This window comes from Bos taurus, chromosome 27 (genome assembly GCF_002263795.3).
Source record: "Bos taurus isolate L1 Dominette 01449 registration number 42190680 breed Hereford chromosome 27, ARS-UCD2.0, whole genome shotgun sequence".
Lineage (NCBI taxonomy): Eukaryota > Metazoa > Chordata > Mammalia > Artiodactyla > Bovidae > Bos > Bos taurus.
Genome location: NC_037354.1, coordinates 13,726,453 through 13,743,222, shown reverse-complemented (window position 1 = coordinate 13,743,222; position 16,770 = coordinate 13,726,453). Strand labels below are relative to the sequence as shown.

The following is a 16,770-nucleotide window of genomic DNA, read 5'->3' as shown; positions in this document are numbered from 1 at the left end:
ATGTACCTTAAAAAGCTATCCTTTAATCATAACTATGCATTAGAGATATAACATTTTACTAACATATTGATTTTGGGAGGTGACTTTCGCACTGGTGGCAGCACCAGAGAAAATTTAGAAAAATGACAATGTGCTTTAAAGAAGCGGGGGGCAGGGTTGGGGGAGTAGCGGATATTGAATGAGAAATCAGGGGCTTCCCTGGGACAAAAATGCATTTAAGATAGGATTTCATATTTACACTAAAGTTGCTTCATTAACAAAAGATCTAAGAAATGGAGTGCTGAACCATGTCCTACTGAAAATAAGTCCGGATGCAGAAGTAGGAGATGAAAGAATCTTAATAGGGAAAGACAGAAGTCACCAGGAAAGGGGAAAAGTGAAGGTATAATAGTAAAAGGTGAAAACACGGGGCAACAAAGAGATGGGGGTAGAATAAAAAGTACTAGATGTTATTTTGGAATAAAAGGATAGTGGGCTTTGATAGTGTCACTTAGATAAATGTACTTGGGAATTAGGAGCAGCATCTAGGCATTTGAGGGAGAGAATTCCGCAAGGACAATGTCACGGTGGAGACAGGAAGGTGGAAAGTTGGGAGGAGAGAGAGGGATGTCCGTTCAGGCCCCATTAATTCAGTGGGGACAGTATCAGTCAGATCAGGGGTTTGACTGACTTGATCTGACAATCTGCCTTGCTGCTTTGTCAGAGGCAGGAACGGGCACTCAGGAGAGGAGGCGGGCGATGGAGACACAGAGAGAAAGAAAATGCACCATTAAGTGTAATCATTGTTTGGACCCACAAAAGGCAGAGCTGAAATAAAAAAGGCGAGTCCTTCTCTTCCCCAGCAACCCAAATGCCCCTAGCAGATTAAGGCATCAATGAAAGAAACTCAACAGGGCTTATTGCTGTCACTACTTTTTTTTTGAAGACATTATTACTTTTGAAGAAACAAACAAGCCTAGGTTTATAGAATTACTGACCATACCAGCCTAAAGTGCAGTGTTAACCAGGACATAATTCTTGCATTGCTTTATATTTCTCACAGGATAAGAGAGAGAAAAAGTTACTGTGTTTTTACAGAAATTAACACCCTAAGGTAAATAAGTACCAGGGATGCAATGTACAACCAGATAAATACAATTAACACTGTTGTTTAGTTGCTAAGTCACATCTAACTGTGACACCATGGACTGTAGCCTGCCAGGCTCCTCTGTCCATGCGATTTCCTAAGCAAGAATACTGGAGTGGGTTGTCATTTCCTTCTCCAATACTTAAACTGCTGTATGTTTTATGTATATATATATATATGTGTATATATATATATATATATATATATATGTTGTTAAGAGAGTACATCCCAAGGGTTCTCATCATAAGCAAAAATTTTCTATTTCTTTACTGTTTTATCTGTAAGAGATACTGCTACTGCTGCTAAGTCGCTTCAGTCATGTCCAACTCTGTGCGACCCCATAGGGAGCCTACCAGGCTCCCCTGTCCCTGGGATTCTCCAGGCAAGAACACTGGAGTGGGTTGCCATTTCCTTCTCCAGTGCACGAAAGTGAAAAGTGAAAGTGAAAGTCGCTCAGTCGTGTCCGACTCTTAGCAACCCCATGGACTGCAGCCTACCAGGCTCCTCCGTCCATGGGATTTTCCAGGCAAGAGTACTGGAGTGGGGTGCCATTGCCTTCTTCAAGAGATGATGAATGTTCACCAAACTGTGATACTCTTTTCATGACGTACCTAAGTCAAATCACTGTGCTGTACACCTTAAACAGTGCTGTCTGTCCACTATGTGTCAATAAAACGGGAAGAAAAAAGCCACAGAAAAATTTTAAAGAGAAACTGACATCCTTTTGCATCCTCCTATATAAAAGGCAATTCAGTACTTCATCAACCCTTGCCTCCCTTCCCATTTTACAGATGGACAAATGAAAATCTGACGTGGTTAGGTGATTTGATCAGGCTCTGTCTCTGCATCTCACGATGGGCCCATGCCTGGAGATTCCAAGCACTGGACCCAGGTCCCCGGGCCCGTCTGTAAATCAAAGCGCTTGACTTAGAGTGGAGAACGATAGCTTCATATAGATGATGCCACTTGCCAGCGCTCCACTGATGCATTCCTGCGGCTATCACTCGCCTGCCCTTTTCTGTCCCCTTTGCTGGTTTATGTTTTCTAGCTCCATTCAGTCTACAGCGGGCCCATCACCTTTCTCCCGTGGAACGCATTTCTTCCATCCTTGCCACTGCTCTTTCACTGGCCAACCCCGCGGTTCCCGTCCTGCTGGGCAGGCATTTCCTATCACAGGATGCCGAGTGCGCCGCCTTCGAGCAGGGGGCACTGCGTATTCAGACACTCACCTGTTTGCTTCTGGTTCTTTGGGAAATAAAGCCACAAGTAGCTTTCGTAGGCAGTGCAGTTAGGAAGACAGAGGCTTAAGCTGGCATCTTAGTGGACCAGCTCCACAGTGTAGCCCCGGAAGTCCTGAGTTTGTGCTTTCAGACGAGGGGCTGCTCGTAAAAAGTAAGGCACTCATAGGGCTGAAGTGCTTACACGGGGCTGGCCAGGAAAGCTGCTATTTTCCAAAGGACCCTTAGGGCATCTACCCCGCTGGTCACCTACCAGTTTCTGAATAAGCTTGTGGGGCAAGTTACAGCACGAGGGAACTGTGGGTACGAACAGCATCAAAAGCCTGGCGGTCCAGAGCCCGCTGAGTGCAGGTGATGGTGTGAGGTCCTGCTGGAGTGGCGGGCAAGTGCCATGTCAAGGTGGGGACCCATGCTGGGCCTTGAAATAGATGCGGATTTAGATGGGAAGATAAGGAACACAGACGGGACACAGCCCAGTCAAGAAAACAGGCAGGGAGAGGTGTGGAGGCATGAGGAAAGACAGGCTCTGAAGTCAGGGCGTGGAAGAGCCTGCTGAAGCAGAGGGTCCAGGTAGGGGCCGCGAGATGATGGAGGGAGGACCTGGACAGGGGTCACCACTGGGGACTGTGGTAGTTTTTAGGAGAAGCAAGGCTTTAATCAGGCTTAAAGGAGCCCAGGGGTGGGGTGACAGGTCACGCAGGGACTCCTCCCCAGACTCGCCGATTTCACAGACCAAGACAAAAAATAAGATTGGGAACCAACAGAGAGTTTTGCAAATTCTTCACCTGTTACCAGCATCCTTTCATAAAAAGAGGCCATTTAGCCATGCTGCAGGCAAAAAAGGACCTAACTTCAGGGGGCAGACCATTCTTGACAAGGAAATAGTAAAGCTTTATGAACACATTCTCTCCATCATTATGTATTTTTTTTTTTTTTTCCATTTCACTGTGGATCTGTGAGAACTTTTGCACAGATTCGCAGCTAGGACAACAGAAGTGAAACAAGATGGATGGCAGACATTAGAATTACCAGGGGACCCTGGATGAGGGAGGGAGGGAGGGAGAATGAGATGCCTGTCAGACAGGGCAGGTGATCCCATCTTTAGCAAAAGCAGAAAACCAGTGCAACAGCCGATGTCCGGCCGTCCTCCGAAAAGCTTTGATCCCGGGTTCTAATGGGGCCTTCTCATCAAATACACGCCTCTGGACACAGTCTCTGCCCCTGTGCAGCATGTGGCGCTCCAGAATGCTGCCTGGCCCTGATCGTGAGAGCTAGCCTGCCTAGCCTGTAGATTTGAGACGTGGTTTTCTTTTATGAGCTTTTGAATTCACAACGCTACAGGCTCCAGGGAATCCGACTGGAACATCACTTTCATGCCCCGCACCCCTTCCACTCATTTGGCCTCCACCTTGTAGCTTCAGATTCATCACACGGCACATTCCTTTTTGCTCCCGGTTGACCCCTCTTGACAACAGCCCCTCGCTGGAAAAGACAAACTCCCTCAGGCTCTCCATGACCTTCTGCTCTTTCACTGATGGGCTGCCCTGTGTTGAGGTTTCTCTATTTGTTCATCTTTAATTTTGATTGCGTTTTTGCCTAGACTTGCTGTTTTAGCCTTTGTAGTATATTTTAAAATCTCCTTTTAAGTTTCCTTAACAGCAGGATTCTCGACAAATGCCCCGGAAAGCCAGAGGCTCAGACCATCTCAGTTGAAAATGCTGATTTCCATCCTGATGTGAAATCCTCTCTCTCATACCCCCTTAGAGACAAGAAGTTCCCGACACTCTCCTTTGCCTTCATAATGTCTCACACGTATCTTTCCACTCCCACAGCCGCCCTAGATTGCAAAGTTGGTTTGGCTGCCTCTCCCCACATCCACGGCTACCAAATCCATCTTCTAAGCCATGCCATGCCCCAGCTCCCGAGGGTAACACTTCTCAGCTCAAACATCTCTAGCAGTTCCTCAGCTGAGACAGCCATTGACTAAGACTGTCACCAACTAAGACCCATAGACTGTTAACACTGCATATACATTCAGGTGGAAACAAAGTTCTCACAAACTTAAAAAAAAAAAAAAAAAATTCAACAGCAAAAAAAAAAAAAAGAGGTGTGTGCGTGTGGAGGGGGAGGCAACTTCCTGGGTAATCCAGCTGTTAAGACTCTGTGCTTCGAATGCAAGGGGCAAGGGTTCAATCCCTGATCAGGGAACTAAGATCCTGCATGCCCATGGCATGAAGCCCCATGCGAGCATGCTAGGTCGCCTCAGTCGTGTCCAACTGTTTGCAACCCTATGGACTGTAGCCTGTCAGGCTCTTCTGTCCATGGGATTCTCCAGACAAGAATACTGCAGTGGGTAGCCATGCCCTCCTCCAGGGGATCTTCCTGACCCAGGGATCAAACCTGCATCTCCTGCATTACAGGCGGATTCTTTGCCACTTGCTCAAAATTCTGAGCCACCAGTCACTGTAAGGACTCCCAAGACAGACTTAATCAGCCTGTCTTTTCCACTGTCCCCATGACACAGAGGGAGAATTTTTTCCTCCCATCTATCAGAGTTCCTTTGGTTTCAATTTCCTTTCATCATTTAACAGCCAGTAAAACAAAAATCCCCCCAGTCTTGCCATCTGTATGGCAGTTCTTTTCTCACAATGCTAATCTGTAATAACTTCTCTGTCACTGCAGTAAAGGAGAACACAATTACCAACCGTATCATAACAAAAGCATATATACAAGTCATTCCTGGATCTGCATTTCTGATGAAGGACATGGGCAAACAGCAAAACCAGAACCTGATTTAAACTGCTCGCGGTGGACTGAATCCTAACAGCCATCGTGCGATTTATAACACGCACATCCTGAAGAATTCATATTTCAGTATTCTGGGAATGAACCTGAGGTTTATATATCTTACCAATGATCTCACAGGCAAATGATAATTTCTTTGAATTCAAGAGCAAATGTTGTTGGTGAGCAATCCTCAAAAAATCAGATTTTGAAGAGAAGATGCAAAACGCTTCCATCATCACAGGAAGCAGAACAACCAACTAGTTTCTAAATCATGTGTTCGTCTGGTACTCAGTTGTCTACCTACCTATACGCATATTGCCAGAAATAACAGGGAAGATGCAAGATAAGAAAAACACCAAAAGATATTCTTTCACATGAATTTTGTCTCAAGTGCTAACAGGATCATGTCTATAAATTCATATATATTCACACTTTTTCCTCCCTAACCAGATCTTCCCAGTGGGATTTCATTCACACTCGTGGCTCCGTTTTTCCCACAGCTCCCATGCCCACATCTCTAGAACTGACTCACCCGGAGTTCCTTTTTTTTCTTTTTTATTTAGTTGGCTGCACTGGGTCTCAATTGGAGCATGCGGGATCTAATTCCCTGCCCCGGGATCAAACCCGGGCCCCCTGTGTTGGGAGCTCAGGGTCCCAAGCCACTGCACCACCAGGGAAGTCCCTCACCCTGAATTCTCACCAGCCATTTTTGACCACATGCAGGGTTGGACTATGGTCCCTCAAATCATAATTTCCAAATCAGAGCTCATCTCTCTCTACCATCCTGCATCTTCCCTGTATTTCCTACCCACTTGGTCACTAGGTTAGTGGATTTTCTTTTCCCTCCCCTCGTGCATTAAGTCCTCAATCTGTATTTCATTTCCTGATGACTAGCCTACCTCTTTCTCTGAAATTTCCATGCCCAACTGTGGGTCAGACCTTCACTACTCAACTAGATTTACTGTCTCCTAACTCCCCTCTCCCGCTTTTCTCCGCTTCCTACTTTTCTACATTCAGTTCATCCTTATGTTGTTGCCAGATGGAACACTGTGCTTCCCTGGGGAAAACTCCTTTATGGGAGCCTTGTCTAACTGCAATCGCCAGGTGGTTAGTATAGGCCCTGCCGCATGAGAACTATGATCTCCCTCTACTCATCTTCCTGCTTCCACACATACTCTACGCTCCTGTTATTCTGAGCTGCATGTTCTTTCTAAAGCCTGCCATGCTCTGCCTCCCGAGTAAATGTTTGACTCTGGCCTGGAACACCCCACCTTGCTTCGTACCTCTGAAGGTCTCACTTTAAGTCGATGGCATGATCGGCTCCATGGACATGAGTTTGAGCAAACTCTGGGAGAGAGTGAAGGACAGGGAAGCCTGGCGAGCTGCAGTCCACGGGGTTGCAAAGAGTCAGGCACAACTGAGCGACTGAACAAGAACAACAACAACTTTAAGAACCACTAGACTGGCTGAATTTTGGGATGAACTGAGGTCTAGGAAATCTGTTTGGAAGTATGTGTGTTTTTAAGAGAGGGATGCTAAGAGGAGTCAGAGATGATGATATCCCCAGTCATCTTATCTCCTTCCTAGGTCTCCCCCAACCCTGGGGCAGAGGACAGAAGAGAACAGTGACCATATTAGCTTGCTTTTAGGCCTCAAGACATTCTGAAACCAGGATCCTGGAACCCAGGCAAGGGGCCTCCTCTGGGAGGCTGAGAAGTGAGGGTAGCTGGGAGGGAGGGAGGCCGAAGTTGCTTTTATTTTGATATCCTCTGGATGAGTCAGAGACGAGACGCCAGACAGTCTCTGGAAAACACCAACTGTCCATCTTCAGTTCTGGGATTATAAAATAATAAACTTTCCTTTCACTGGTTGTCACTGTGTAGATTTCTTGCCCTGTTATCAAACAACCCTTTAAAATGACTGGAGTATGTAACTTGGTCTCAGAGTAAATCACCTGAAGATCACCCTGTAAGGGAAGTTGCTGACACACCCAGATAGGATGCTCTCGGATCATCCGGTTTAGACAGCTATGTAATTAGTTTAAGGAAGGAATTCGACACTTTGAGAAGCTGCATTTACCTGAACCATTATGGAGCAACTGAACATTAATTGCCTAGATAAAACACACCAAAAGAGTTAATGTAGGCTTGCCACTATTGACACACTGCAAATTATAGTGAGAAAATATGCAACATTTTCTATTATTATATATATTGTGAGATAGGCTGAAAATAATCTGACAGATTAATCTGTTTTTTAATTTTTCTGGGATTTTCTCAACCTGAATAACACACAATTTCTCCATTTCCCTTTCTGCTTTGAAACCTGGACAGAATGAATGATTTCTTAAAACTAGACTGCAGAAGACTAATACTAAATCAAGTATTAGTAAAAAGTACTGCCTTAGCAATAGTAGCATTTGGGTTAATGTTTGAAATGTATGAAGATTTAAAGGGTTAATGTTTGAAATGTACAAAAATGTACAATTATTCAATTGTCTACACATTTTCTTTTTCTTTTTTTTAGTGATGTCACTGGGACTAACCATACTGGTTGAAAATTTAATGTAAAATTATTAAACAATTAAAATAGCAAAAAAATGGAAATCAACCATAACATTTCCCCATGAATTTAAGTAATCTGCTGATTAAATCTCTTAAAATCACACTTAATGCAGTAAATGCTTTTTTCCATGAGGAAAGTAAGAAAAAGGAAAATAAAGAAAAGGAATTGGGTACCATTTTTAGAGATGTGTTTGTAAAGTGGGCAGCTTTGTTGTTAATGCAGTTTTGGGCAGAAACAGCAATGAAATGTGGTTTCAGTGTTTGAGTTTTTAGGGTTGGATGTCAGATGCCTACCAAGGGAAAGGTTATTCTCTCTGTTTGTACAGACTGATGCAGATGTCTGGCTATTTAGATGTAATTCACAGTCAATACTGGAGAAATATCAATAACCTCAGATACGCAGAGGACACCTCCCTTATGGCAGAAAGCAAAGAACTAAAGAGCCTCTCGATGAAAGTGAAAGAGGAGAGTCAAAGAACTGGCTTAAAACTCAACATTCAAAAATCCAGATCATGGCATCTGGTCCCATCGCTTCATGGCAAATAGATGGGGAAACAATGGAAACAGTTTACAGACTTTATTTTCTTGGGCTCCAAAATCCCTGTGGACAGTGACTACAGCCATGAAATTAAGACGCTTGCTCCTTGGAAGAAAAGCTATGACCAACCTAGACACCCTATTTAAAAGCAGAGACATTACTTTGCTGACAAAGGTCCATCTAGTCAAAGCTGTAGTTTTTCCCATAGTTATGTATGGAGGCGAGAGTTGGACCATAAAGAAGGCTGAGCATCAAAGAATTGATGCTTTTGAATTATGGTGTTGGAGAAGACTCTTGAGAATCCCTTGGACTTCAAGGAGATCAAACCAGTCAATCCTAAAGGAAATCAGTCCTGAATATTCACTGGAAGGACCGATGCTGAAGCTGAAGCTCCAATACTTTGGCCACCTGATGTGAAGAGCCGACTGACTGGAAGAGACCCTGATGCTGGGAAAGACTGAAGGCAGGAGGAGAAGGGGACAGAAGAGGATGAGATGGTTGGATGGCATCACTGACTCAACGGAGATGAGTTTGAGCAAGCTCTGGGAGATGATGAAGGACAGGGAAGCCTGGAATGCTGCAGTCCATGGGGTCGCAAAGAGTCAGACACGACTGAGCAACTGAACAACAACACTGTCAATGAGACTGGATTCATCTTTTCTGATCTGGAATAATCACCAGCAAGTTTTCCTAGGTTATCTGCGCTGTCTGCACACTATTTTGAACATGAAGTCCAGGTATTATTTACACTGCCTCTCTCTCCTCTGAGATCCCCTTTTCCATCTTCTCTGGGATAATCAGAACTGATGTCAGTGGCAGCTGTGCATCTGCACGGGCACAGAGTTACGTTCATTATAAAGAAATGAACTGAGAAGCTCATTCTGGAATTGCTAAGCTTGAAAGGAGAACAATAAAGCACCTGAATGAGAGGTCAGAGACCCATATATACCTACATAAACGTGTAAGAGTGGAAACTCATTTATTCGCTCCTTGAATCTGAATAGAACTCATGACAGACCACAGAGTCAACCCCTCATATATAAAGCTCCAAATATTCAAAGTCCCAAGACAGAAAACTGCCACCAACTCTGCAGTGTGCATGTACATATCAGCCAGAACTCAGAGTTTTCTTCCCCACATTGTCTTCTTTAACCTGACAGAGTGCCTCCAGATACACCCACCCGCTTTGTATTTTATGGGGTAAGCAAGCTGAGAGCTGTGAAATGCCATTAGCTATTAAATAATTTATTCTATTGCCCAACTCAATACACTGGGTCTGTTTTTGTGTGCATTCGAGTGTAAGAAGTGAGGTCTAGCTCTGGCTATGAACTTTTTAAATAATACATTTCCAGTAGGTAAGATCTTTTGGGTCTCCCTGGAATTACTCCAGCTAAGGAAATATAACGTGGGATAATTGTTTTAAAATCGTATGAAGAATAGCATAGAAGAATCCCAATTACTAAGTGAAGGGGGTAACCAGGCTTATCACAGGGTCATCACACAAGGGGACACCAAAGCTAGATGGACAGCAAGTCAACAGAAGAGGTGGTTTGAGGAAAGAGGGTTTATTCATCAGCAATGAAGAAGTCTTCTGTTCATGACACATATTAGTCTAATTCAGGGATCTCAGAGCTGGATTATCAACGACCTGACACCTGCTGTTGTCTTCCTACCAGACCATCTGTGGTGTGTCTAAGAATGCTGGCCACTTCTTCAGGAGTCACGGTAGGGATACAAAAAGAACAAATAACATGGAGAGAAACTGCTGCCCAGAAGAAGACGGTGCCTCCAGTTTCTGAAATGAAAGTTCTTTTGCTTTGGAAATTCTCTGCGAACCCTAAAAAGTCACTCTATTATACTGGTGAAGAATTTCAAGTTTAGAATTGGGTTTTGTTTTCCTGGAGCCATTCTTCCTGCTATCAGGGGCAGCAATATACTTAACAGTATTTGGATGGGAAACGTTTTCTGTTTTCAACTCTTCACCCCCAACATTTCAGAAGAAAGTGCTATCAATATGGAGTCTTAATTTTTTGTTGATTATTTAATAATGAGGTCAACTGAGAAAGTCCTTATTTTATAAAACAAAAGACAGTAAATATGTAATAATAGGTAAATACATTCTTAAAAAATCAACAACAAAAGCGAGAAGTGTTAATATTTTCAGCATTAACTATTGGTATGGAAAGGTCTGAACTATTTCAGAAAGCAAATATTTACACGATAGTCTTCCAATGGAGGGCTTCCCAGTAGCACTGGTGGTAAAGAACCTGCCTGCCAATGCAGGCGACTTAAGAGATGCAGGTTCCATCCCTGGGTCAATAAAGATTCCCTGGAAGAGGGCATAGCAAACTACTCCAGTATTTTTGCCTGGAAAATCCCATCGACAGAGGAGTCCATGGGGTTGCAAAGAGCTGGACACCACTGAAGCAACTTAGGACGCATGCATGCACTTCCCATGGAGCCAGCTATAGGTTTTATCAGGCTCTTCTCTATAAATAAATGTTCACCAACCACATCTTTAACAACAGTTAGAACTGGACATGGAACAATTAACTGTTTCCAAATTGGGAAAGGAATACGTCAAGGTTGTATATTGTCACCCTGCTTATTTAAATTCTATGCAGAGTGCACCATGTGAAATGCCTGGCTGGATGAAGCTCAAGCTGGAATCAAGGCTGCCGGGAGAAATATCAATAACCTCAGATATGGAGATGATACCACCCTTGTGGCAGAAAGTGAAGAGGAACTAAAGAGCCTCTTGATGAAGGTGAAAGATGAGAGTGGAAAAGCTGGCTTAAAACTCAACTTTCAAAAACCAAGATCATGCCATCTGGTCCCACCACTTCATGGTAAATAGATGGAGAAAAAATGGAAACAATGACATTTGTTTTTTTTTATTTTCTTGGACTCCAAAATCACTGTGGACAGTGACTGCAGCCAGGAAATTAAAAGACGCTTGCTCCTTGGAAGAAAAACTATGACAAACCAAGTGTATTAAAAAGCACAGACATCACTTTGCTGACAAAAGTCTATATAGTCAAAGCCATATTTTTTCCAGTAGTTATATATGGATGTGAGAGTTGGACCATAAAGAAGGCTGAGAACCAAAGAACAGATGCTCTTGAACTGTGGTGCTGAAGAAGATTCTTGAGAGTCCCTTCGACTGCAAGGAGATAAAACCAGTCAGTCCTAAAAGAAATCAACCCTGAATACTGATCGGGAGGACTGATGCTGAAGCTGAAGCTCCAAGATTTTAGCCATCTGATGTGAAGAGCTGACTCACTGGAAAAGACCCTGATGCTGGGAAAGACTGGGGGAAGGAGAAGAAGAGGGCAACAGAGGATGAAATAGTTGGATGGCATCACTGACCCAATGGACAGGAATTTAAACAAGCTCCGGGAGATAGTGAAGGACAGAAAAGCCTGGTGTGTGCATGGGGTTGTAAAGAGTCAGACATGACTTAGCTACTGAACAACCACAACCCTTATAAGGTCTAAATTAGACTTGTGGTACTATCAGAATACAAGGGGAAGTATTACAGACACGAACTAGGATTCTGGGATCTGCCAGCTCACTAATAATGACCAACACCAAGGAATCCTCCAAAATATTGGAGAAACGTGTTTTACAGTTTCTCACACTTCAAAGGGTGGGCCCTTCCTCATTCACAGCTAAATTATAAGAGTATATCATTATGCTATGATGATATTATTATAATTATATATATTATAAGAAAAAGTCCTTTGTCATTCTGATATAATGGTTCTGAATTATTTAGGTTAAGAGCTCTGTTTTTTCTCCTGTCTTGTATGGTAATCCACTGTTTCGCAGAGTGCATAAATATTTCTTGAAAATGGTTTAATCATGTCTTTGCTGTAAACATCTAGAGGAAAATTAATAGAAACACTGCTTTTGATTTATTTTTTGGCCATGCCACTCAGCACGTGGGATGCTGGTTTCCTCACCGGTGATCGAACCTACACACCCCCAACATTGGAAGTCTGCAGTCTGAACCATCGGACTACCAAGGAAGTCCCTCCACATCTGTTTATCCTATCCCACATCAACTCCACAAATGGAGTATACCCATTTCTCATCCTAGGTCATTAGTGAGCCCGTACATGTGTTACAGAAGTTCAATCAGTAGTAACCCACGTGACGAACTTCTGTGCATTGTCATTTCCCAGGAACAAATAAGAACACATTCAAAAATGGCCCACAGAGCAGAGGTTGAGTCTTAGACTGTACTAAAAACTTATTTCTCTATTTCCCCCCCTGCTTTTAACTAAACCGAAACCCTACCAATGCCACCATCATTCCCTGAAGATCTTATCATCAGAGCAGCTCTCGCGCCCAGTCTCATCAGATGGGGGCACTTTTACTGTACTCTTCGTCGTCTCTTTGGCAATACAGCCCGCTATCACTTTGAAAACGGTGCAAAGGAAGTGCTTGCCATTAACTTCCAATTTATTCCTTTCCTATTGCGATCCCAAAATGAGCAAAAGGAATGTTAAGAACAGAATTTTAATGTAATTCAATTGAAAAGGTTTGTTCCTCTGACAAAATCAGGCTGCTGGGGAACATTCATTTTATTAAAAGGGAATCTGTCAAAAAAGAAAAGCGATCCAAGCTACAGGAGAACTAAGCCTAATGTACAGGTTCTATTCCAGAAAAGTTGCATAGAAAATATTTGTATATTGGGTCATTTTTTTCTACTGACTTTTATTATAATTTTAGAGGTGTGTTCCTACAGAAAGTACATTTTCTCCAGCATTTCATTGTAGAAGTCATACTAAGGATCTCGATATTCATTTCCAGGACTATTTTGCATTTGTCAACATGCCATCTCTGCACGTCTAATTTCGCCTTATGCTTTGTGCAATGTCAGTGGAATGAGAAAGTAATGGAAAGTGATTTTACACAGTCCATGAAATGTGACTGTTCTTAGAGCACACTGGCTGGGCCTTTCTTCCACAAATTTAGTAGAATAGCCTGGCTGGATGCTCCTTTTACTTTTTCATATGCTTCCAGAATGACCAGCTATTTCTGATTTGCATTTAGTGGTAAGGTTCTTTTAAGTGGAGTTCAGATTCTCCAATAACCAATTATAAGAAGTTCAGCCTGTCTCAGTCCGAATGGAAGGGGTGTTTGGGGGAGAATGGATACATGTATATGTATAGCTGAATCCCTCTGCTGTTCACCAGATGCTATCACAACAATGTTAATTGGCTATACCTCAATACAAAATAAAAAATTAAAAAAAAGTTAAGCCTTTCTTTATGTGGTACTGAAGGAATCAGCCAAGTTCATTGTAAATGTTTTTAATGTTTCCCTTCAAGGGAGTTTGGGAAGGTCATGTACACACTGCTACATTCAAAATGGATAACTAACAACGACCTACTGTATAAGCACATGGAACTCTGCTCAATGTTATGTGCCAGCTTGGATGGGAGGGCAGTTTGGGGGAGAATGGATGAGCCTGGCGGGCTACAATCTACAGGGTCACGGAGTCAGACACAACTGAAGCGACTTAGCATGAATGCATGGATACATGTATATGTATGGCTGAGTCCCTTTGCTGTTCACTTGAAACTCCCACAACATTGTTAATGGCTATGAGGGAGTGAAAGTTGCTCAGTTGTGTCAGACTCCTTGTGACTGCATGGACTACAGTCAATGAAATTCTCCAGGCCAGAATACTGGAGTGGGTAGCCTTTCCCTTCTCCAGGGGATCTTTCCAACCCAGGGATCGAACCCAGGTCTCCTGCATTGCAGGCAGATTCTTCACTAGCTGAGCCACAAGGGAAGCCCAAGAATACCAAAGTAGGGAGCCTATCCCTGCTCTAGCAGATCTTCCCGGCCCAGGAATTGAACTGGGAATCTCCTGCATTGCAACTGAGCTATCAAGGAAGCCCTTACTCAACACAAAATGAAAAGTTAAAAGTTGAAAAAAAAAAAAAAGTTCTCCTTCAGTGACAGCTAACATAGCCAGCTTTAGCACATGGGTAAATATAAACCCCAAAAGTTTATGCCTAAAACCAAGACTGCAGTATGTTTCCATGAACGTTTGCTGTTAATATAATATTAAGTCTATATGAAGCAAAATATTAATCTTTAAGCAGAGTTAGACTGACCTTGATGGTCATGAAACTTAAGCTTCAGGGCTCCCCACTTGCCTGGGTCCCTTCCAAGGCCCTGACCCTAATTTTGTCTTCTTTCTCCAGAAAAAGTGATCCCCAACTTACAGAAGTTTCAGGTTCTCCCAAAACCTGGATCTCACTTGCCCTTAAGATTATACTATTATTATACATACTACTATTTATAAAACAGATAAACAGGGACCTACTGTATAGCACATGGAACTATATTCAGTATCTTGGAGTAACCTATAATGGAAAAGAATCTGTAAAGGAATATATGTGTGTATAATATATATATACAACTGAATCACTTTGCTCTGAAACACACATTGTAAACCAACTATACTTCAATAAAAAACAAAAAAAGAGGCAGAAAAAGGATCATACTGTTATTATCTTATATTACATTATTATATCACAATATTTTATAATCAGAGTAGAATTTTGATATACTTACTCAAAAAATGTTGTCCATCCGGTTTCATCGCTTTTAGTGGCCAAAAGGCCACTGTTGCCATGGTAAGTAAACAAAACTAGTTCTAGTCCTTGAGCGGTCATGCTTTTCAAACATCCGTTTGTCCCTATGGTCAACCATATCACTTGGTTATCTGGGGACACCACTCGGACTGGCATGCGATTCGGGTCCCGTCTAATCCTAAGGGTGTTGCCATTACTGTCGGTCACAGCAGTGATATCATTGTCGTTGCTGTAGCTAAAGTTGTACAGGTAATCACCAGTGACTAAGCTGACGGTATACTGGTGGGTGCCATTGATGTCAAAGATGTAGAGTTCTTGATCAGTTGGAGAGGCAACTTCGTAGAAGTTCATAGAGTTAAGTAAAGGCTTGTTCTTTGACACCGCCCGGATCCGAATGTTCCCCAGGTCTGCGATGTACAGGGTGCCGTCCGGGGAGGCGGCAAGGGAGGATGGAGCGCTCAGTTTGGCATCTTTGGCGTAGCCGTCTCCGCTCTGGTAGCAGTCACAGTTGGCATCGTTTTTGCAGTCACACTCTGACGGTATCCCGGCGACCAGGGAGATCTCCCCATCGGTGGTGACTTGCCGAATCCGGTTGATTTTCTTTTCGTCGGTTTCGGTGATGTACAGGACCCCGCTGTAGGACACAGCGATGGCAGTGGCAGATTCCAGGGTCGTCTGCACTGCATGCTTGCCCGCGGAATACTCCACCCCCGGCACCTGGCAATGCATGGGCCGCCCAGCGGCGATGCGCACCTGCCTGTTCTCAGTGATCTGTAAAACGACATTATTATCCAGCACGTAAATGGAGTTGTCCATTGGGTTAATGGCTAGGTCAGTGGGCCATTCCAGGCGTACCTGAGTTTAAAAAAAACAGAAATGGTCTGGTTAGTCAGTTGCTGAGCTGCGGGTCATTTGCCAGAGAGTAAATTAGACTATTTAGGGAAATGACCGTTAATTTGATAAACCGTTTTAAAATTGTTTTTAAAACATATACAATGAAATAAATGTAAATGTTTGGAGTGGAGACAAATGGAAGAAATAAATTTTATTTAAAAATGCAGCTCACTGAAAGATTTTGCAGATTATAGCTAAGTAGCAAATGAACCTCTAAGTAGTGAGTTAATAGATATCAGTGAGATATGAACACAATTCCTTTCAGTGGCAACAATCACCAAATGCTGGGGCTTTCTAGGTTATGAATACATTAGAGTTCTCTTGTGTTTTCAATCAGGCCAATAGTGAAGTTTCTAATTCTAAACAGAAGTCCCTGAGGACTAATCTTAGGGGGGTTCTCTCTACTACTTAAGGACCTCACGCAATCACAAGCTTAGAGATTTAAGCAGTTTTGTTCTTCTTGGAATATCTGCAGGCTGCTGCTTTAATGGTATTTTATTACAAATGATTAGCATTTCTTAGTGATAATTGTCCTGTATTTCATTGAATTCTTCAAATGCAGAACTGGAGAAGAAAATAACTTTGTATTAGCTCTGGAGACACATATCAATGGAAGAACTTTATCACAAGGAGGCTGCCATGACACACGTGGTTTAAGATGGTGTTATCATAGTTTACGGACACTGTAAATCAAGTCACACAGAAGAGAAACAGACACTTTGGGGCAATGTTTTCACTACCTGGCTGATGTGCATGCTAGTGTCACAGGTTAAAGGTCTGGCTGAGGTCAGATCATTAGAGCCCAGGAGAGTTGATATGATTCCATTCTGATCAACTTTTCGGATCATTGTTCCATCAACAAAGTAGATTAATCCATTTTTATCAATTGCCATTCCTGTATCCAAGAGAGTCCCTGTTAGTAATCTTTCAAAAATGATTTAATTAAATGCTCACAGCCATCGTTAAACTCAACATTTAACATCAATAACATGGGCAGTAGACAGAA

At 42.9% G+C, this 16,770-nt stretch overlaps 1 protein-coding gene across 8 annotated transcripts in view; it reads right to left on the bottom strand.

Moving 5' to 3' along the window:
• TENM3 (teneurin transmembrane protein 3) overlaps positions 1-16,770 on the bottom strand; it is a 1,022,495-nt gene that overhangs the window by 31,216 nt on the left and 974,509 nt on the right. For all 8 annotated transcript variants that reach the window (XM_059882199.1, XM_059882198.1, XM_059882197.1 and 5 more), the window contains 2 exons: positions 16,505-16,659; positions 14,851-15,725 (listed from right to left, as the gene is read on the bottom strand). In XM_059882199.1, coding sequence (XP_059738182.1) covers positions 14,851-15,725; positions 16,505-16,659 — 1,030 coding nt within the window. The remainder of the gene's footprint in view (positions 1-14,850; positions 15,726-16,504; positions 16,660-16,770) is intronic.